General features: G+C 33.8%; 1 protein-coding gene across 1 annotated transcript; it reads left to right on the plus strand.

The window, feature by feature from the left end:
* The first annotated feature begins 27 nt into the window (after window positions 1-27).
* Window positions 28-23076, plus strand: LOC145333187 (uncharacterized). Its single transcript, XM_080178336.1, has 23 exons — window positions 28-681; window positions 1078-1232; window positions 1965-2094; window positions 2679-2767; window positions 3446-3568; window positions 4014-4112; window positions 5125-5253; window positions 5741-5817; window positions 6279-6433; window positions 6914-6979; window positions 10509-10562; window positions 10746-10833; window positions 11128-11237; window positions 11601-11664; window positions 12000-12127; window positions 16964-17004; window positions 17273-17341; window positions 18030-18139; window positions 18410-18491; window positions 19472-19549; window positions 19811-19903; window positions 21398-21490; window positions 22765-23076. The coding sequence occupies exons 1-23, from the start codon at window positions 156-158 to the stop codon at window positions 23074-23076; spliced, it is 2871 nt and encodes a 956-aa protein (XP_080034462.1). The 5' UTR covers window positions 28-155.
* The last annotated feature ends 726 nt before the right edge of the window (window positions 23077-23802 follow it).

The following is a 23802-nucleotide window of genomic DNA, read 5'->3' on the forward strand; positions in this document are numbered from 1 at the left end:
TATGGTTTTCTTTAACTTGTATGATTAGTTCTTCATCAATGTATCAATAGAAAAGACCTTTTCTGGATGCTTTTGGGGATGACAGTAGTGATGACGACTGGAATATTCTCAATGATGCGCCTAAAGACAATTCCACAGATAAGGTTAATCATGCCATGAAAGACAATGTTCCTGTAAAAAATGATTCAACTAGAAAGTCTGGCAGTGAGATACTTTCATTAGTAAGAAGAGCTCAAGAAGACTCTAAAAGTACAAATCTTGAATTCACTGAAAATGATTCTTTCGTAGATGCAATGACATTAACACAGAATTCTAAAGCAATAAATAATTCATCAGTAAAAGAGAATATAGGGCCATCAGCAACAATTTCAAGTACAGCTAAGTCATCATGGATAAATATGAACAGCCAAGAGTCATCATTGACGAATAGGAACAGCCAAAGGTCATCAGTAACAAATAGGAACAGCCAAGAGTCATCGGTGACAAAAAAGAACAACAAAGAGTCATTATTGACAAAGAGGACAAGCCAAGAGTCATCAGCGACAAAGAGGAACAGCACAGAATCATCTATAAATATAACAGCTGTTAATGCTGATGAGTCTACAAAGAACTTTCATGAAACTCTACTTGGTGCTCACCTACTTGAATCTAAACAAGAACAATTGATGGAAATTCTAGAAGGTAATTTAGTAGCGAAGCTACTCTATAATTTGAAATGTCTGTCTGACCATCATCCATCTGGAACGTAATGGGGGAAAAGGGATTTTATCTGCTCCTATAAAAGATAGGCAGCTGAAACTTCTTGTCAACATTTAAATCAATATGGAGCACAGGTAATATTTCTTTATATCTTTGGTGCTTTTGGTTCGATTTTCTAAATTGTATTGAATGACAGTATCAAAATTAAATTTCCCGTTGTTTCAATGGATTTCTGTGTTCAAAGATGAAAGGAAAGGTAGCATTTTTGATTTATTACATATTTCTATATCAGATAAAATGTTAAGACATTAGGTAGCATTACTTTTGTTTATTACTATTCCATTTGAGATAAAGTTAAACAACTATTATCCTTTTCAGGAAATTGCCAAAGTCTTGTAATGGATGGGATAGTATTGATGGACGTGTCCGACATAGTGTTCACCAACCTACTGTTGGACTACGAGGTCTGGTTCAGAAAGCTGAGCAATGTGGTCAAGGATACACTGGATACCATGTTTGAAAATCAAGATAAGGTTCGTTATCTACATCTGTCTTACATTGATTGATAAAACCGCGACTCAAACGTAACATGTAGCCCATTTGCTCGGCACCGAGGAGGTATTGGGTTCAAATCTCGACCCAAACCTCGCCATAACTAAAGACGTTAAAAGCTGTACATGCTGCTTTTTGTATGCTATGTATAGTAGGAGGAAGAAGGCATGTCTTGACCTAAAACAGACGCAAATCATTACCATGCAAAGTTAGGACTTCAAGCCAAAGGTCATTCAATCAAAGGGTTAATTGTCTGCTATTGTTGGGATGTCAATGACATAGGAGCTTCCTTTTGTTATTATCAACCGTCCCCAGAGACTTTATCAGGTCCAAGATTCTAATGGGTTAAATTACTTCCTTTTCTCTCAATTAGCTAATGGTATTAGGTAAAGAAACATTCATTAGACAACTAATTCTTTAATTCAAAGGTCGGTGTCTGTTAGTCAAAACTTTATTGATTTTGAATTATTACCTACTGTTTTAGTTCATAAGATTTTCACATTTTTCAAATATTTTGTTATTTTGGTCTAATTTAAATTTTTTAAATAATAGTATCGACTGATGTTTTCAGTACCCTTTATTTTTTAACTTTTACCCTCAACATACGCTCCCCAACCTCCCAAACCCCGCCTTAGTCGGGGATCCGATGCGGAATATAATCAACCCTTTAATTTGTATTATTTTACACTAAAGTAACTTTTTCTGATTCTTAGGCTAGATGGTCGGAACTGAAGGTGCCAGATCGAGTCTGGTTCCGTTTAAGATCTCTACCTGACCTTCCAGAATTTCAGAAAACAATTGTCCCAAAAAATTGTGATGTTGGGTCTGTTGTTTCATTTTCAGGTAAAGATAATATTTGAGTTTGCCCACTTAAGGTCATAACATGCTAAAATGTAATCAAAAGTATAGCTAAGAAACTATTTTTTTATAATTATAATCATATTACCTACGGCTACACTAGTTTACTAAGGGAAAGGAAGGTTGCGGGTAAAATCCGTAAAAGTGTGTGTTTTAAGGCCTAAAATTGTATTAGAACGATAATATTCACTAAATATGTGTATTTCTTATTGAAAAGAACTATACCTAGACAACAATTTTTAAAAAAAGTTAACTTAAATTTTTATCTTATTACTACTGTTTTTAACTTGAAACACACAAGCTTTACGGATTTTACCCGCAACCTACCTTTCCCTTTTTTCAACATCATTTTTATACTGACCCTAACAGTTTAAAGTCTAAAAACTAATATATGATAATGTTTTTTCCATATTGTTTGATTTTTAAATCAACGTTATTTAAGGAATTAACGGAATTTTTTGTTTGGTCCAGTCTAAATAGCTGCTTTTATGGATAGTTATAGAAAGCTGTTGAATCGGCCAAGCTGTAGGAAATTGTCTTTCCATTTCACAAAACTTACTTTTTAATAGGCACAGTGACCAAGACATCAGAAGCTCGAATGTTGACAGAAAAGAAACTGGTTCAATGTACCAAATGTCGTCATCAATTTCATGTCAAGGTAAACTTTTCCACCACTCAGAATGTAGAGTATGTGTAGCTATAGTTTCCTAGTGTTTCAATCTAAGTCGTCATGATGTAGGACGGGACATTTTGTATAGGCACTAGGGCCAGTTCAAACTCCACGTTCAAGTACATTATGACATTACTTGACAAGTTGACCCACTGTCTTTTATATGAAAAAATATAGAAGAATAGGATATTTTTTTTTCTCTTCAAATTAGGAAATAAGAACAAACATATTATTGGCGGACATTTCCAATATAAGAAAACTTCATAACATTATGGATGGACTTAGAAAAGATTAAATACCCATCCCTCAGCAGAATAGGTAATAAAAAAATCTTCTAGTCTTTTTTAAATAGCAGCCTCTAAAATCATGTTTCTCTAAATAGTGTCTTCAGGACACAAGACAGGACATTCAAATTATAGAGTAGCTTTGCAGGGAGGGAGGGGACATTGGGATGTTTATTACACTAGTCCCCAAATCTTTATAATATCGTTTTCTTGTTCGTTCGCTAAACAAACTTGGGGACTTATATAGGTAGTTGAGTGACCAAAACTTAAAACCACAAATTGTAATCTTTAGAAAAGGAATGTTTGTGAATCATCAATTTATCGGCCATTGTTTTATACCTTTAGATCCCTGGTAGCTAGTCACTATTATGTCTTATTATAGGCTGATTATCTACAATATTACGAGTTTGTAACTCCATCCCTGTGTCCCAACCCAGCAGGATGTTCCAACAATCAATTTACTGATATAGAACAGTTCAACCAGTCATTCTGTACAGATTATCAGGTAATGTGGCACTTGGCACAAAAGCGATTTTTAAAAAATTGCTTTTAGCAGCTTAATGTTTTTACTTCCATTACAAGCTTTACCTAGCATTTTAGCAGAAAGTTATTTAGTCTTATTTTGCCAATTTTATTTGACCCGCAAAAAAATTTTAAATTGTACCTTATTTACTTAAAAATTGCTTTGATAGTTATTTGAGCATAATTTTTATGTTTGTTATGATTATATAGTTAATCCCTTTTCTTTCGTTCCAAGCTCAAAAAACTAGAGACAAGCAAATATTTTAAATTAAATCAATGAATTAATGAATCTAAAAAGACCAAGCTAATATTGCTTATTCACTTCTTTAAAATATATTTCGTTATGAAGCAGCTGTAGTTAGATAATTTAAATGTTATGGTTGAGATAGATTTATAACTGTTGAAAGTGTCAATGAATTTAATTGTAGGAAATTAAAGTACAAGAGCAAGTAACGAACCTGAGCCTGGGTTCTATTCCCCGCAGTATCTGGGTCTCTCTGGAGAATGATTTGGTTGATGTTTGCAAGGTAAGAAAATGATAAGGAGAATGTAGATATATACAATTTAAAAAACTTATTAGCGGATCACCTAAAGGTGACTATGCCCGAATGAGAGCAAGTTATTTTAAGCACCTTCCAGCAGTAAACCTGAGGATAATATAACAGAAGCTAAGTAAAGGGTGAGCAAAAAAAATGCGTACCTTTTTAAAATTCAAATTGCGCGGCTTGTGTTAATAGTAGAAAAATGTTACGCATACCGTTAGAACCGCTAAGAAGTCTATTTTTTGGAAATATAAGAACGATTCCTGTGCTACGCATAGTTTAGGAGCTACATGTTAAAATGTCCCAACTGATGTAAAACTTGACTTGCGAGTAAATTTTAAAATATAACTAAAAATTAGAGAAGATATTTTACAAAAAGAGATTCCTACATTTTTTAATTTCAAATTGCGCGGCTTGTGTTAATAGTAGAAAAATGTTACGCATACCGTTAGAACCGCTATGAACTGTATTTTTTGGAAATATAAGAATGGTTCCTGTGCTACAAATAATCTAGGAGCCAGATGGTAAAATGTCCCAAAATTTACTCGCAAGTTATGTTTTAAGTCAGTTGGGACATTTTAACACGTAGCTCCTAAACTATGCGTAATTTATAATTCCTAAAAATAGACTTCTTAGCGGTTCTAACGGTATGCGTAACATTTTTCTACTATTAACACAAGCCGCGCAATTTGAATTTAAAAAAGGTACGCATTTTTTTTTGCTCACCCTTTATAATTCACCTAAAAAATCCATTTATTACCCTTTAGCTCTAAAATTCTGATCTTACGTTTTTTTCTCAAGTTTAATCCTTATAATAAAGTAAAAGGATGTTTGTCTGTCTGCCTGTTTGTCTGTACCGAAGGATCTCGCTAACCGCTGAACCGATCAGGTTCGCCTTAACAGTGTAGCTTCTCATAGCTAGTAATTCATAAAGTTACACACAAAAACACGTTGGAAATACGAAAAATAATATAATTAAAATAATATATTTTACTAGCCTGGAGATGATGTCGTAGTGATTGGTTGCGTGGAGCGAAGGTGGAAGAAAATGGGCAAAGGAAGGAATGACCGAACTAATATTGATCTAGCTATTAGAGCTAACAATATTGAAGTGGTTAATAAAAAGGTACCTAAGTTCTTTACTTTATCAATTTCTTTCAATTAACATAATCAATTATTACTTACAATAAGGTTTTTTGGTATTAATTTTTTATTAAGGACCTACTCATAGACTTGCAGTAAAAGGAATTTAAATAATCAAATCTTTGATTTCTTAGTGTTGACTCTCTTTAACACCCACTGAAGAAAAAAATAATAGTTATTTATCGCATCGTATTATAAACAGCTTTTCGCGGATATAAACAATAACATCTACAATTGTATTATTAAAACTAGTTTTGTTAGCCCCGAGATGCCGAAGGCACGGTAAAATAAAATTGGTTTTAATTTTATGATTGTACATTTTTATATAGAAATCTGGAAATGATACGATACTATCTGGAAATGATACGATACTATACAAGATTTTTCAGTATGGCCAAGAAGCGGTTCTAATGCAGTAGATATTAATCGGTTTCAAAGCCATACTAGAAAAAAAAACTATCACTTATAAGGTTCTTGGAGTAGCTGGCCCGGAGGTAGATTCGGAATTTAAACAATTCTGGCATCAAAACAGAGATTTAAATGGCAGGCAGGAGATAAAACCATTTTTTAAATTATAAAGCTTTCTTATAAAATATCACTAAATAGCGGCATTGCTTAAGCATGCTTCTTGTACTTAGGGCTTTTATTTAAAGAGGAGAAAGGTGGCAGAAAAAAAGCCTTAAACCACCCCGAGGCTTAAATCTAAATATGAAAAAGAACAGGATTTCTGTGAAGCTTTCCTAAAAAGCAAGACCTTACAGTTAAGTAGTTATCTAAATCTTAAACTTCACACAAAAAATCTGATTACTTTAATAGGTAAAAAACCCAATCTTTTCATAATGAAACAGTTGAATGAAAAATTAAGACCCGTTTAGTATAAGGTCTCCAAATATATCTTTAAAGTAAAATAATAGAATAATTGTCTTTTAACATTATCTTATTTCGAACTGCACCTGTAAATTAAAAATATGCTTTAATCAAGACAAAATTTATCTCCTGTGTCGACAGAAACACAATCTTGTCCATGTTCTGTCCCCAAGTGTACGGACTGTACCTGGTCAAACTTGCCTTGGCCATCTGTCTGGCTGGAGGCGTAGAGCGACAGGATGATGGAGGTACAAGGGTTAGAGGAGAGCCACATCTATTGCTGATTGGGGATCCAGGTAAAACATTTTCCAGAATGGTTTCGAAATCGATAATATCTTTTGGATTAGAACAGGTTCTCTGCCATACTGAAAAGTCATGTATAGTATCGAAATACACGCAATTTTTACTTTTATCCGCGGAAAGCTGTCTATGATACGATGCGATAAATATCCCTTCTAAAGATTCACAGTCAATCTTTATATAAAAGTAACAGGATGTCTGTTCTTCAATAGAGAAATCGCCCAAGAAAAGATCGCCCCTCCCCCCAAAATTTTTAAATGCTTCAAAACTCAAATTTGAAGTGGGTGGTCGAAACTGCCCCACCCCTGACCCTAAAGTGCAAAAAAAGGGGCGAATCTATTAGTTCATGAAATATAGCAATGATATATAATGTAAAATATTTTAAATAACGGTTAACAGTCTTTAAATGAGCTTCTCAGTGTCAGTCAATTCTTTAATTTACACATTTTAATAGGTATAATTTGTTTTGACTTTAGGAACTGGAAAAAGCCAACTGTTGAAATACGCCAGTAAAATGACGCAAAGATCTGTTTTAACTACAGGTAACTTACCCTACCCCCCCCCCCCCCCCCTACCAGAAAAAAAAGGTTTTATCCGAAAATTTTCACAATATACAATGTAATTATTTTTTTTTTTATCAAAAAAAACTAAAAAAAAGTATTATAAAAGGGAAGGTTAAGGGGGGGGGGGGGAAGTTTGTACACTTATAGGAAATGAAATTCAGTACCAATGTTTGGGAGGGTCGTATGGGCTTGTTTTTAAAGTTATCAACCTAATTCTTTTTGTAGGCTCTCTTATATGACTTGATATACACGTATTTCTTTGAAAATTGAATTTCGGTAATTTCCTTCTAGGGGCTTGTGGAGCAAAAGACCCCCCAAAACACTAAAATTATGAGTTCTGACCTTATTTTTAAAGATATCGACCTGATTTTTTCTTTATAATACTTTTGTAACATACCCGAATCAACGAACCATTACAGATTTCATTTTGGAACTTTCCTTCTAGGGGCTTGTGGAGCAAGAGACCCCAAAAACACAAAAATATGAGTACTGGGCTTATTTTTGAAGGTATCAACCTGATTTTTTTTATATTACCTTTTTAACTTAACCGAATTAACGAACCATTACAGATTTCATTTTGGGACTTTCCTTCTAGGGGCTTTTGGAGCAAGAGACCCCCAAAACACAAAAATATGAGTACTGGGCTTATTTTTGAAGATATCAACCTGCTTTTTTTTTTATATAAAAATAATATTTAAACATAACCGAATCTACGAACCATTACAGATTTCATTTTGGGACTTTCCTTCTAGGGGCTTGTGGATCAAGAGACCCCCAAAAATCATAAAAATACGAGTTGTGGGCTTCTCTTTTAAGATATCAACCTTATTTTTTTATATAATAAAAAAATACTATTTTAACATAACCGAATCTACGAACCATTACAGATTTCATTTTGGGACTTTCCTTTTACGGGCTTGTGGAGCAAAAGACCCCAAAAAACCTAAAAATATGAGTTCTGAGCTTATTTTTACAGATATCAACCTGATTTTTTATATAAAAATACTATTTTAATATAACCGAATCTACGAACCATTATAGATTTCATTTTGGGACTTTCCTTCTAGAGGCTTGTGGAGCAAAAGACCCCAAAAACACTAAAAATATGAGTTCTGACCTTATTTTTAAATATATCAACCTGATTTGTTTAGGAACACTTTTTTAAACATAACCGAACTAAGAAACCATTACAGATTTCATTTTGGGACTTTCCTTCTAGAAGCTAGTGGGGCAAAAGACCCCCAATAAATATTTTTAGAGATATTGAGCTGATTTTTTTCATGAAGTTTTGGGGGTCTTTTGCTCCACAAGCCCCTAGAAGGAAAGTCCCAAAATGAAATCCTTAATGGTTTCTTAGTTCGGTTATGTTAAAAAAGTATTATTTTAAAAAGATCAGGTTGATATCTTTAAAAATAAGCTCAGAACTCATATTTTTAGTGGTTTTGGAATCTTTGCTCTACTAGCCCCTAGAAGGAAAGTCCCAAAATGAAATCTGTAATGTTTTCTTAATTTGGTTATGTTAAAACAGTATGATTTTTTAAAAACAAGTTTGATATCTTAAAAAATAAGCTCAGAACTCATATTTTTAGTGTTTTTGGGGTCTTATGCTCTACAAGCCCGTAGAAGGAAAGTCCCAAAATGAAATCTGTAATGGTTCGTAGATTCGGTTATGTTAAAATAGTATTTTTATATAAAAAATCAGGTTGATATCTTAAAAAAGAAGCCCACAACTCATATTTTTATGATTTTTGGAGTATCTTGCTCCACAAGCCTCTAGAAGGTAAGTCCCAAAATGAAATCTGTAATGGTTCGTAGATTCGGTTATGTTTAAATATTATTTTTATATAAAAAAAAAGCAGGTTGATATCTTCAAAAATATGCCCAGTACTCATATTTTTGTGTTTTGGGGGTCTCTTGCTCCAAAAGCCCCTAAGAGGAAAGTCCCAAAATGAAATCTGTAATGGTTCGTTAATTCGGTTAAGTTATAAAAGTATTATAAAAAAAATCAGGTCGATATCTTCAAAAATAAGCCCAGTACTCATATTTTTGTGTTTTGGGGGTCTCTTGCTCCACAAGCCCCTAGAAGGAAAGTCCCAAAATAAAATCTGTAACGGTTCGTTGATTCGGGTATGTTAAAAAAGTATTATAAAGAAAAAATCAGGTCGATACCTTCAAAAATAAGCCCAGTACTCATATTTTTGTGTTTTCGGGGTCTCTTGCTCCACAAGCCCCTAGAAGGAAAGTACCGAAATTAAATTTTAAAAGAAATACGTGTATATCAAGTCATATAAGAGAGCCTACAAAAAGAATTAGGTTGATAACTTTAAAAACAAGCCCATACGACCCTCCCAAACTTTGGTACTGAATTTCATTTCCTATAAGTGTACAAACTTCCCCCCCCCCCCCCCCTTACTTTTGGCAAGGATACCACCACCCTCCCAAGAGAAATCGTCCCTAGAAAAGAATGATCCCTCCTCTAAAATAGTTTTTCTTTTTTACATTTTTTTTAACTAAAGGGGTAGTTGCACGAAATACATATAACTTGAATGCATATTTTTTCCTGTTTAATGGTTTTTAAACAACATTTATAGGGCACATGTTTAAAAGAATTTCAATATTATACCATTTAGTTTTTAAAATATCAAGATTTGAAAATCGTAATCTTTTGATATAATTAATTTATATAGCTTGCCTATTTTCACAAAAAAAAACAGTATGACGAATAATAAAGTGATTGTCTGGGAAGGATGCTGTATCCCCCGAGATGCGTGAGACTTACAGACAGGATAGTTAAAGAGCAGCTTTAGCAAAGATAATCTACCTGTATCTGCAACGCAGGGGTGATCAAAGTTACCACAAGAGTCTCCAGAGGTTATCCAAAGGGTGCACTGCTGGCAGGACGGGAGTACGGTTAGGGTCTCCAGAGAGGCGGGCAGGGCATTAATGGTTTTCTGGAAATATGTGGAATTCTTGATGTTTATCCTAAATAAGATATGTTATAAAATTGGCCAGGTGGCTGAATCCTAAGCTTCACCCGGCCTATACTATGTCCTATTCTCCCCCCAGTTATTTTATATACAATATTTATTAATAGGGAAAGAGAAAGGGTTAGTGTTATTCAGAGAATTAAGCTGTACCTGTATGTCAATTCTGGACAGCTTAGTTCTCTAAAGAGCCGGCAGACATTATAATTAAGCGGTCTGAAAAATGAAAATCTTTATTTGCTAATTGCAACCGCGAAGTGAGAATGTCTGCCGCAGTGAGCCGCAGGCAACCCGTTGTTCTTCTCCGGTGATTTGGTGGCCTGAAAGTGTACATGCATTAGTGTACATGACAGTGATGTATAATTGTTTGTTATTTATTGTATTTCAAAATTAAATATGTTTGGTGGTATACTTGTAACTTATGCTTGAAATCATTTTTCTAACATGCACTTCAGGCAACTATACATTTAAATTGGATGAAATGTTTTAAAGTTATATGTAGCAATTTGATTGTTTTTCTGCAGGCATTGGATCCAGCAGTGCAGGGTTAACAGTAGCAGCCAGCAGGGAAGGAGGACAGGAAGGAGAAACTAAATAATTTTAAATACAAATTATTAAAGCACTATCATATTGGATGTAGTCTTTCCTCATTTTTAAGTTTTATCTAATCTTTTTTGAGCATCTCTCTAAAATTGTACCATAAATATTTAAAATTTGGATGTTGTTATGCTTGTCTTTAAATTATTTTGGCCTTTGACCTTAGTGGCATTTGGAAGCTGGTGCTTTGGTGTTGGCTGACGGAGGAATATGTTGTATTGATGAATTTAGCTCCATCAGAGAGGCTGATAGGTTAGAATTATTTTATTCATTAGTAGATATTTGTTGCTGACCATTATAAATATCTTAGGAATTTTACTACGTATTGAGCTCACCTAATTAGGGAAGCATTAAATAGGTCTCGCGAAGTATTTGGTTATTTTTTTGCCCCTCATTTCTCAACTAGTTTTATGCAGTGCCTCTAGTCGTTAGGGGCTCAGCCCTAATTAATTACATAAATGTTGAACTAAATGATGAAAAAATTAAACTTTCTAACAATCAATTTTTCTATGTGCCTATCTTTGATTTATCTATCTTTCTATCTAGAACATGTATACACGAAGCAATGGAACAGCAAAGTATATCCGTGGCCAAAGCTGGAATGGTGTGCAGGCTAAAAACCCGTTGTTCTGTCCTGGCTGCAACTAATCCTAAAGGTATGTCCACTTCTTAGTAATGAAGCTACTCATCAATTCAATTTGTTTTTTGTCAGTCCTTCCGTAACGGTTTTAAATTTTCTTTCGTTCTAAGAGATTTTGTGTTCATAGATGAAAGGACAGCTTCATTTTTATTTTCACATATCTTTTATTTTCTTTGCTACTATTCAAGATAGATTGCTGATTTTTTTTGTGAAGGTTTCATTTTCCTCAGCTCCAGTATACAACTTACTTTGTCTGCCTGTCCATACTTATGGGTCATGCAACAAAAGACATAAAAATATTTTTGATTAAGGTTTCGTGATTCTTCAATTCCTATCGTTAAACATTTTTTATTATCTCTAATTTTAAATTTATTTTAAGGATGTTATGATCCTATAAAGTCAATCAGTGAAAACACTGCAATTGCTTCACCTTTGTTGTCAAGGTATATTACCTATTAGAATTTTTTTTATCATAGTTTTTATAAGTTTATATTTAAATAATCATCATGATTGGTATGATTTGGTATTTTCTGGAATGAATATTTGTATTAATTCAACTTTAATCTACAAAAGGAGACAATTTTGATTATCATCATTTTATATGTATATTAAATAGTTTATCTCCTATTGTCTTATCCCTTAAGATCCCTGAATTATTAGCCATCCTACAGATGTATATCTTCCCTGAACATACCAACACAACTAAAAGGGAGGACGTAAATCAATTTCTCTTTCATTGTCTTATCCCTGAAGATCCCAAAACATATGTCTTATTAAGATTTGATCTTGTGTTGTGTCTGCTGGATACAAAGAATCCAGATTGGGATGATCTGGTATCAACCTATATCCTGGAGGGACGCCTTCTACCCGACCAGGAACAGGCACACCAACAAAGCTCACAAACAGGTATTATCTGGTGTATACCTCTATTTTTGAGGGACGCCTCCTACCTGACCAGGAACAGCCACACCAACAAAGCTCACAAACAGGTATGATCTGGTATCCACCTATATTCTTTAGGGGTGCCTCCTACCCGACCAGGAACAGCCACACCAACCAAACTTACAAACAGGTATGATCTGGTATACACCTAAATTCTGGAGAGATGCCTCCTACCTAACCAGGAACAGCCACACCAACCAAACTTACAAACAGGTATGATCTGGTATACACCTAAATTCTGGAGAGATGCCTCCTACCTGACCAGGAACAGCCACACCAACCAAACTTACAAACAGGTATGATCTGGTATACACCTAAATTCTGGAGAGATGCCTCCTACCTGACCAGGAACAGCCACACCAACCAAACTTACAAACAGGAATGATCTGGTATTCACCTAAATTCTGGAGGGACGCCTCCTACCTGACCAGGAACATCCACACCAACCAAGCTCACAAACAGGTATCATCCAGATTTGTAGTGGGTGGATAATACTAAGGGGGGGGGGGGGGGGGCGTAATGACATAAGCTCTTAAACCGTGAGCAAAATGGTCTAAATATTGAGCTAGACCCTTCAAACTTGGTATATAAGCTTAGTCCTATAGGAATTACAACTAAATGGCAAAAAAATCCAAAAAATTTTACTTTTAGGTTAGGTTAGGTAAGAAAAACTCTGCGGAAATGGGTTTTTAGGCTTTTTTTTTTGTCTATTTTGATGTGAAAACTTGCCTTAAATTGTTTTTTCTTAGGGTTTTAACTTAAATACACTGTATCTATTCATATTGACATTATTTAAGATGATTTAGCAAGTCGGGGACCGACCCCAGGGGGCTAGGTGGGTGGCCCGCAGGGGTTAAGTTAATTTTCCCAATATATTTGTTGTAATACATCAAATTATAGGTTTTTTAGGTCAAGGAACTCAAATTCAGAGCTAAAATAAGCATTAGACTAATCTGAAGCTAGCCCCAGCGGGCTAGGTTGGTTTTTGCAGGGCTTAAGAGCATTTACGTAACCTAACCTAGAAACTTACTTATATTTTTACAGGTTTTTTTCTTGAATAAACTGTGTCTATTAATGAAGACTTTATTTAAGATGATCCAACAAGTCGGGGACCGACCCCAGCGGGCTAGGTGGGTGGCCCGCAGGGGTTAAGTGCATTTTCCCCAATGTATATGATGTGATACATCAAATGATATGTATTTTAGGTCAAAGAACTCAAATTCAGAGCTAAAATAAGCATTAGAATAATCTGAAGCTAACCCCAGCGGGCTAGCTGGGTTGCCCACAGGGCTTAAGTGCATTTTACCTAAGCTAACCTAGAAACTTACATTTATTATTTTTTTTAGGTTTTTTTCTAGAATATACTGTCCATTCATGAGGACCTTATTTCAGATGATTCAGCAAGTCGAAGACCGACCCCAGCGGGCTGGGTGGGTGGCCTGCAAGGGTTAAGTGCATTTTCCCCAATATATATGTTGTGATAAATCTAATTATATGTTTTTTAGGTCAAAGAACTCAAATTCAGAGCTGAAATAAGCATTAGACTAATCTGAAGCTAACCCCAGCGGGCTAGATAGGTAGCCCACAGGGCTTAAGTGCATTTTACCTAACCTAACCTAGAAACTAACATTTAATATTTTTTTTTAGGTTTTTTTTCAAATAAACTGTCCATTCATGAGGACCTTATTTCAGATGATCCAGCAAGTCGAAGACCGACCCCGGCGGGCTAGGTGGGTGTCCCTCAGGGGTTAAATGCATTTTTTTTAAAGTATGTGTTGTCATACATCCAACTATAGGTTTTTAAGGTCAAGAAACTCAAATTTACAGCTAATAAAAGCATCAGACTAATCTGAAGCTGGCCCCAGCGGGCTAGGTGGGTTGCCTGCAAGTCTTACGTGCATTTTACCTAACCTAACCTAGAACCTTACTGGTTTTTTTCTGGAATAAACTGTGTCTATTTATTAGAACATTATTTAAGATTTAAGACCCCAGCAGGCTAGGTGCGTGGCCCGCAGGGGTTAAGTGCATTTTTAGTTGTCATACATAAAATTATAGGTTTTTTAGGTCCAGAAATTCAAAGGGGTAGTTTCACGAAATGCATTTGAACTTAATTTAGTGAACTGCATATTTTTTCCTGGTTAATTGGTTAAACTACATTTATATGGCATATATTTGAAAGAATTTCAATTTTGATAGTACAATGTTAGCGGTGGAAGAATTTAATATGCTAATAGGATACACTTTTTTAATTTAATGTATACCACATACCACGAAAAAACTAGCATTTGGTTGCTAATGTGTTTTTTTTTAGCTCCAAATTGACTTAAAAGACCTATAGTTTGATGTATAACAACATATAATTTGGAAAATTTACCCCTGCAGGCCACCCACCTAATCCGCGGGGGTTTAGCCTTAGGTCAGTCTAATGCTTAAAATAGCTCTGAATTTGAGTTTCTTGACATAAAAAACCTATAATTTGATGTATGACAACACATACTTTAGAAAAAATGCACTACACCCCTGTGGGCCACCCACCTAGCCCGCTGGGGTCAGTCCCCAACTTGCTGGATTATCTAAAATAATGTCCTCATTAATAGACACAGTTTATTCAAGAAAAAAAACAAAAAGAATAAGTAAGTTTCTAGGTTAGGTTAGGTAAAATGCACATAAGCCCTGTGGAAAATCTACCTAGCCCGCAGGGGTTAGCTTCAGGTAAGTTTTATGCCAATTTTAGCTCTGAATTTGAGTTTCTTGACTTTAAAAAACTTTATTTTGATATATAACAAGATCTATATTGGAAATAATGCATTTAACCCTTGCGGGCCACTAACCTAGCCCGCTGGGGCTAGTTTCAGATTAGTCTTATGCTAATTCTAGCTCTGAATTTGAGTTAACTGACGTTAAAAACTTATAATTTGATGTATCGCAACATATATATTGGGAAAAATGCACTTAACCCCTGCGGGCCACCCACCTAGCCCGCTGGGGTCGGTCCCCGACTTGCTGGATCATCTTAAATAAAGTCCTCATTAATAGACACAGTTTATTCAAGAAAAAAACCTGTGAAATTATAAGTAAGTTTCTAGGTTAGGTTAGGTAAATGCTCTTAAGCCCTGCAGAAAACCAACCTAGCCCAGGGGGGTGTTAGCTTCAGGTCAGTCTAATGCTAATTTTCGCTGAGAATTTGAGTTTCTTGACCTAAAAAACCTATAGTTTGATATATAACAAGATATACAGTATGACCTACGAAAAAGTATTTTTTAGGGTGTACAGCCCTTATTTCTTAATGTATCATTAAAAATAGCAAATGTCCGTGTTCTATGTACATTTCCACACAAGCATATATAAAAATCTTAATTTTACCTCCGTTTACACCAGAGATTTTTAGAGGTAAAGTTTTGAAAAAGTGACTGAGAAAATATTTTTTTTGGTTTCTTAGAATTTTTGGATGGTTATATTATGTCTTTCTGGTAACTTAAGAAAGAAAAACAAGTTAACTAATTATTTCTTTTCTATTCCACAAAAAAATATAAATTTTTAATAACAAAAAATACTACTAAATGAATTGATTATTTGCAAATTTCATGCTATTTACTAACCCTTATTTATAAAAAGGATTAATTATGACTAATTATGACAGTTGCTCCGCCCCCTTTTCTGACATCTCAATCCCTTAATAGCGGTTTAATTATGCTTTTTAGACTAAAAAATCATTATGTTGTAATTTTATTTTATTTTTAACTTTTTTGTTATTAAAGTTAGGATTATGAAACAAAAACAATTTTGGACTGTTAAATTCATAAAGATTTATTTGGTCTTTCAATCTAAAACAATTTTGCCTAATAAGTATGTTTTTCAAAATATCATTAAGCTAAAAAGACTCAAAAAATAAGTATAAAAAAATGCTTTTAACTTAAAACCTAAATTTTTTATTTCATTTTTGTATAAAGTTTCTGCTAGTAACAAAAATAAAAGGATTTCTACCTTAATTTTGGTAAAAAAGTCGTTTCATGTTAAAAGTTACTTTTTGCTCAGTCACTTTTTCAAAACTTTAGCTCTAAAAATCTCCGTTGGTAATGGAGGTAAAATTAAAATTTTTATATATGCTTGTGTGAAAATGTACAGAGAACACGAACATATGCTATTTTTAATGATACATTAAGAAATAAGGGCTGTACACCCTAAAAAATACTTTTTCGTGGGTCATACTGTATATTAGAAAAAATGCACTTAACCCCTGCGGGCCACCAACCTAGCCCGCTGGGGCTAGCTTCAGATTAGTCTAATGCTTATTTTAGCTCTGAATTTGAGTTCCTTGACCTAAAAAACCTATAATTTGATGTATCACAACAAATATATTGGGAAAAATGAACTTAACCCCTGCGGGCCACCCACCTAGCCCCCTGGGGTTGGTCCCCGACTTGCTGAATCATCTTAAATAATGTCAATATGAATAGATACAGTGTATTTAAGTTAAAACCCTAAGAGCTTATGTCATTACACCCCCCCCCCCCCCCTTATATTTTTATCGTGGCTCCAAATCCGTTTCATTTTCGTTTTTAAACTCAATGACTAACAGTCACATTTTACAGAGCAGATTTTAATGAATTAGACAAAGGACTATAAATTTTTATACATTCCCCATGGTGTTTTACAAAATTATCCCTTTTATAGATTGAATTATTGATTGAAAACTGTTTTACACTAATAGTTTAAAACCAACCAATCAAAATTAAATCTCCAAACTTTCTTGGAAATTAAATCAAAGATAAGTTTGATTTAAGAATTTATTTAATTTAGATGAAGATGGAAATGGAATCTGGAGTATGAGCAAGCTTCAGGCAAGATAACTGTTTAATTTATTTCATCCAAAAAATAACAATGTTTTGATTCTTAATATCATTTTTGCCTGTGCTTTTATCATATAATTTTTCTATTTTTTACGTATTTTTTTATTATTTTGAATATATGTCTCTTTATCTTTCTTTCGAGTTTTTCACATGTCTAAAAAAAATTTAAAAAAGATAGATAGTCTTCTCCTGTTCCTAAAAGTTGTTCAACAACAAAATCAATGAATAGAATAAGTTAAACAGTTAATTTTTCTTCCAGGCATATTTCCAAGCAGTAAAGAAACTAAATCCCTTGCTTTCAAATGGAGCAAACCGAATACTTTCTAAGGTAGTTATATTTTCTTTAATTTTAAAACGCAAATGTGTAATTTAAGCTTAGCCTCTCGTACTAGACTTCATGATTGCCTGTTAGTGTCAATTAAGAATGGAGGTTTTATGAAATATGATTTTTTTACAGGCTAAACCAAAACATAAATAAAGCCTCGTTTGAAAAAAATAACGTTTTTATGAAATCTAAGGCATGTATATTTAATTTCTAAATTTTATCAGTCCATCTATATCAGCAACTTGCAATAAAAAGGCCTTGGCCGAGAGAAGTAAAGATACATACAGAAAAAGATATCTGTTGTCTGATTTGGACATTTTAGCTTACTTCTTTTGACAAAAAAAAAGAACTATGCACGAGCAAGAGTAAGTGATTCTAAGCATCTTCTAGTAGGGACTTTGAGTAGTTTCTGTTGTTGAAACTTGAATATATATACTAAGTTTCTATTAATTTGATATAGTTATATCAACTAAAAATAATAAGTTTAACCATGGTTTTATATGAACTTTTAAATGTAAAATGATTTTTGAAGAAATTTTACCAATTGTTTTGTTGAGTTCAAAGTGCAAAATAAAATCACACAGCAAAACAAAACATTAAATAATCTAAAACTTGCCCTAAATCATTGTTCGAAAGAGCTTAACATCACTTGCTCTCGTTCTTACATATTCCCTTTTAAAAATATTTCTAGTATTACCAACGTCAGCGCCAGCAGGAGAGTCAAGACCAGGCCCGTACAACTGTACGTCTTCTGCAGAGTTGTGTACGTCTTGCACAAGGGCATGCCAGGCTAATGTACAGGTATGTACGTTTAGTTGTACGACTATTACAAAGTATCTGATTCCAACTTGAACGTTTGCTTAACCATTACAAATACGCAACATGTTTTTTATCAAATGAAATGGTTCATCCTTTGTGATTACAAATATTGTATAATGATAAAGAGCATCAAACGCCTTCTTTAAGTCAAAAGTACATAAATTAGTCTTGAATTGATTGTTTCTATAATTTTTCTAAACTGATAAACAATCAATGACCATTAAACATTTACTTGATATCATACTTGTAAAGGGACGAGGTGAGTGTCCAAGATGCTGTGACTGCAGTTGTTCTGCTTGAATGTTCCAGTATAGAACAGTCTAGTCTTGTTAAGGTAAGATCAACAGATCAACAGCAGTTGTTCTACTTGAATGCTCCAGTATAGAATAGTCTAGTCTTGTCAAGTAAGATCAACAGCAGTTGTTCCACTTGAATTTCCAGTATAGAACAGTCTAGTCTTGTCAAGGTAAGATCAACAGCAGTTGTTCTACTTGAATGTTCTAGTATTGAACAGTCTAGTCTTGTCAAGGTAACATCAAAAGCAGTTGTTCTACTTGAATGTTTCAGTATAGAACAGTCTTGTCTTGTCAAAGTAAGATCAACAAGTTGTTATAGTTGAAAATTCCAGTATAGAATAGTCTAGTCTTGTCAAGGTAAGATCAACAGCAGTTGTTCTACTTGAATGTTCCAGCATAGAACAGTCTTGTCTTGTCAAAGTAAGATCAACAGCAGTTGTTATAGTTGAATATTTCAGTATAGAATAGTCTAGTCTTGTAAAGGTAAGATCAACAGCAGTTGTTCTACTTGAATATTCTAGTATAGAACAGTCTAGTCTTGTCAAGGTTAGATCAACAGCAGTTGTTCTACTTGAATATCCTAGTATAGAACAGTCTAGTCTTGTCAAGGTAAGATCAACAGCAGTTGTTCTACTTGAATATCCTAGTATAGAACAGTCCAGTCTTGTTAAGGTAAGATCAACAGCAGTTGTTCTACTTGAATGCTCCAGTATAGAACAGTCTAGTCTTGTCTAGTGAGATCAACAGCAGTTGTTTCACTTGAATTTCCAGTATAGAACAGTCTAGTCTTGTCAATGTAAGATATTTGGTGCAGGTAAAAGGGAAAGACTCAAAAAAAAGAATGTCCAAAAACTGACCTTTCAGTAGTAAGAGGGCAATGAAAGAGAAAGAAAACGGCTTTTTATCAAGTAACACAGGAAAAAATCTGTTACACCTGCTTAATATTAATAAACATACCATAGTTTTAGAGTATCTGTGTTGATGATAATTTTTTGAACTAAAATATCATTTTGTCTAGGGAGGCAATGCACTTCATACAGCCTTCCCTGAAAATCCTCTTGCTGAATACAGAACTCAAGCAAAACTAGTTCTACAGGTATTAAGGTGTTTCTAAAGGGTTTGCCTCATCATAACATTTATTATAATTGAGAAATGAAAATGAAATATTTACTGACCAAAAATTCAGCTTTTATCAAACCGATTTCATAACCAAAATGTCGTTTTTTTATCACATAAAAAAAATTATGGGGGGCAATTACCCTCTTAACGATCTCACTCCATACCCTTTAATAAGTAATTTTTTCCGTATCTTATTGATTTGGACGATTTGTAATAATTTAAAACCAATTTGTTTCAGGGGTTGAATCTATATGATTTATGGACTGAAGAAAATGAGAGACTAAACAGACTAGAAAGTGGCGAGGATATTCTGGAAGAAATTGCTACACAGGTTATTATTAGAAACAAGGGATCTAAAGGGATGGATAAGATAATCCCCAATGATGATTCACAAAATAATTACTTCAGTAGGTTAAAATTAGTGGTTGAACTTTTGTACACTCAACTTAATGAAACAGCCAATCAAAATTCATTAAAGTCCCCAAAGTTTTAAGATTCTTAAGAATAATAAAACATTATTATAAAACTTTGTATTAGTTTAATTAGGCCATTGTCCCCTCTCTCTGATTAGAAACATAGCTTAGGGGGCATCGTGGCTCAGTGGTAGCACACTGAGTTACGGTGAGAGAGTTATAATTCAAATCTCCGTATGTTGAATTGAGTTTTTCAGTCTCAATACATTTATATTGAGGGAAGAAGTTGTAGTATCAATGCACAAAGTTCACAAAAATTAATCTATTAAGTAAAATTGTCTATAAAAATCAGGGCATGGTTGTTACGCTTTAGCCGGATAGAAGCCTTAGATAAATTTTCTTTGGAAAAGGGTTTGTAACATTAGAGTGAGGTTTAGTCTTCTAGATGATTTTAAAATTGTAAAATGTTGTTTTCCTTAAGGCTCCCAGGTGGCTGAAGCGCGGCTGCTGAGCCCTGCTTAAAATATATAGTTTTTATGTTGAGGGTGGAGATATCCTCCCTCAAAATTGTTAAAAACCATCTCTGGACCAATAAAAAAGCTTCCTTTTAAAGGAGAACCATAATGGTTCATCGGTAAGTGGGATCCTTTGCTACAGACAAAACAAGGATGACAACATCCATAAAAGCGAAGCTCTGAAATGGAAGGACAAACGGACATTAAGACTTGTATAATGTCAGAACTAAATAATCAGAATGCGAATGTTTAAGAGTCAAAGCAAAATTGTAAGTAAATTTGTTGAAAAACTGCTTGATACAGGATAATGATTATGGACATACTTACATTTTTAGGACTTGATTATAGAGTTGCTTCCCCTTTAGTATTGTACTTTGTTGTCCTAGGAATCAGTATACCAAAAATCAGACCAATCGGATAATTAGGTCACATACAAATTTGTTGTTAAAAATGTAAAAAAATCAACATGTTTAAAATGGACGTACGGACATTTTGGTAATGATTATAGAGTTGCTATGCTTTCTAAATCGTACCTAACTATTACAGGAATCACCATGCAAAATTTTAAATCGATAGGACAATTATAACATGCCTAAATTAACGAAAAAAGCTATTTAAAAAAAGTAAAAAAATCAACCTGTTTAAAATGGACGTACGGACATTTTGGTAATGATTAAAAGGTTGCTACGCTTTCTAAATCGTACCTAACTACTAAAGGAATCACCATGCAAAATTTGAAATCGATATGTCAATTCTAACATGTCTAAATTAACGAAAAAAGCTATTCGTTGCGGACGTACGGACGGACGGACCGACCCTAATTATAGAAAAGCTTCGCTTTTAAAAAGAGCTAACCACTTATTTTAATTAAATAGAAAATCTTTGTTTTTTTTTCAGGTGCATGAACCTGATGAACTACAGGACGACAGAGCTCAACATCTGACCCAAGTTGTTAGGAGGCTGCAAGATCATAGACTACCTTCATATCAGGTTAGAGCCCCACAGGGTTAGAGTTAGGAGGCTGCAAGATCATAGGATACCTTCATATCAGGTTAGAGTCCCACAGGGTTAGAGTTAGGAGGCTGCAAGATCATAGGCTACCTTCATATCAGGTTAGAGCCCCACTGGGTTAGAGTTAGGAGGCTGCAAGATCATAGGATACCTTCATATCAGGTTAGAGCCCCACAGGGTTAGAGTTAGGAGGCTGCAAGATCATAGGATACCTTCATATCAGGTTAGAGTCCCACAGGGTTAGAGTTAGGAGGCTGCAAGATCATAGACTACCTTCATATCAGGTTAGAGCCCCACAGGGTTAGAGTTAGGAGGCTGCAAGATCATATGCTACCTTCATATCAGGTTAGAGCCCCACAGGGTTAGAGTTAGGAGGCTGCAAGATCATAGGCTACCTTCATATCAGGTTAGAGTCCCACAGGGTTAGGGTTAAGGAAATACAAACAATCTCATGTATTTATGATAAAAGTTAATTAACAAGTCATATTATAGACACTAGTGAGCTTTACCTTGATAATATAAAGTTGGCTTAGAGAGGCCGAAGGTGCGGGCCAACTAATCTGGTATTGATTTTAGGATTTTTTATTTCACTATTCATGGAAAATTATCTGTGATATGATACATGAGTTTTTAATGTGGCTCAGGATCGGTTCTAATCCAGCGGGTATTAATCGGTTTCGATTTTTTTCCAGATACTGGTCTAATCTTTAACTGGTTTTAATCTTATGATTTTTAATTTCAATATCCGCGGAAAGCTGTGTATACTACGATAAATAACTATTCCATTAGATCTCCAAAAAGGATTTTACAAACCATTTTTATACCGTAATGAAAATACATAATACATATATCATACTTTTTTTTATAGAAATTGTCCACTAGTATTAGAATAAAAAATCAATGCAGAAAAGTAGTTAATGCTGTAGATTTTAATAAAACAGTGTATTCCTTTGAAAATTTTTTATTTTATTTCTCATTGTCATGCATACTTTTGATAGACTGACCAACAGACCACAGACCATTGCATAGGACTTGCTCCATGACTACTTAGGTCCAAACCCTAAGAGACTATGACTAATCAATCAAAAAAATTAACTTGCTCTAAATGAATCCTATCAATGGATATAGTATATATGAAGATATTGACAGGGGAAAATTTGTCATAAATTAGGTTGCTAACATGAATTGGAGTACATGAAAATCTGGTGTAACATCCAAGTAAATATGTTAATATATCTATTATTCTATTTCAGGCGCCCGAAATCGAAAAAGAGAAAAAGAAACGTGGCAGAAAATCCAAAGAAAAAAAATCCTCCAACAACCCTGAAGCTTTGGTTATCTCCAGTGATGAGTCTTTGGATGGATTTGATATCAAACAGTATTTTATATCTGATAAAGATAAACATAATAAAAAAGAAAATGACAAAAAGGAGGAACAAAAACAAGCTGATGCAAAGAAAAAGCGGAAAAGGCTGATTGAATCATCAGATAGTGAAGAAGATGTTCCAAATAATGAAACTAAGGAAAGAATATGTACAACAATGACCCTAAAAAGCTTTAAATAATACGAAAGATTGTTTTAGTAAAATGTAAGACTCTAGGTACTTCCCTTTTTTCTGCAAAACTTAGGTTTTGAATGTTTGAATATAGTTTCTAGGTATAAAAAAGCTTGAAGGGTTTTAATATATAAAAAAATTACATATTAGACTTACATACAGACGTTTGTAGTTTTATTCGTAGAGACTTTTAAAGGGATAGTTGTATGAAGTGTAATAAAAAAGTTTGATTGCAAGCATAAGTTACAAAAATACTATTTAACATATATAATTTTGTATTAAAATAAATAGCAATCAATTAGGAACCAAATAGTCAGCATGCTGTTTTTGTGAAAACAGGACAGCCATTTGGCATTTTTGTTGCATATATCCAAAAAATATGATTTTCTAGTCTTGATATATTTAAAACTACCTTGATAAATAAAAAAAAAATTGCAGTTCACTAAATTCAAGCTTAAATGAACTTCGTGCAACTTCCCCTTTGATTTACATATTCCTCTTTCATTAGGATAAAAAAGAAGAACCTAAGAAAATGAAAGTAGATGATGACACAGAACAAAGTTTTATAACATCAACCCAAGACAATCCAAACAGAGCAGCTAACTTTAATACTTCAATTGTAATAACTCCCCAAGTTAATAATAAGAATGTTAATCTTATTGAAACAGATAAGAAGGATGCAAGAAGCAGTTCTATTAAAGCAAACATAAGCTCCAAAACATTGAAAAAATTGCA

Source organism: Acartia tonsa, chromosome 12, assembly GCF_053477335.1.
Source record: "Acartia tonsa isolate MP-2025a chromosome 12, ASM5347733v1, whole genome shotgun sequence".
In the NCBI taxonomy this organism is placed as follows: Eukaryota; Metazoa; Arthropoda; class Copepoda; order Calanoida; family Acartiidae; genus Acartia; species Acartia tonsa.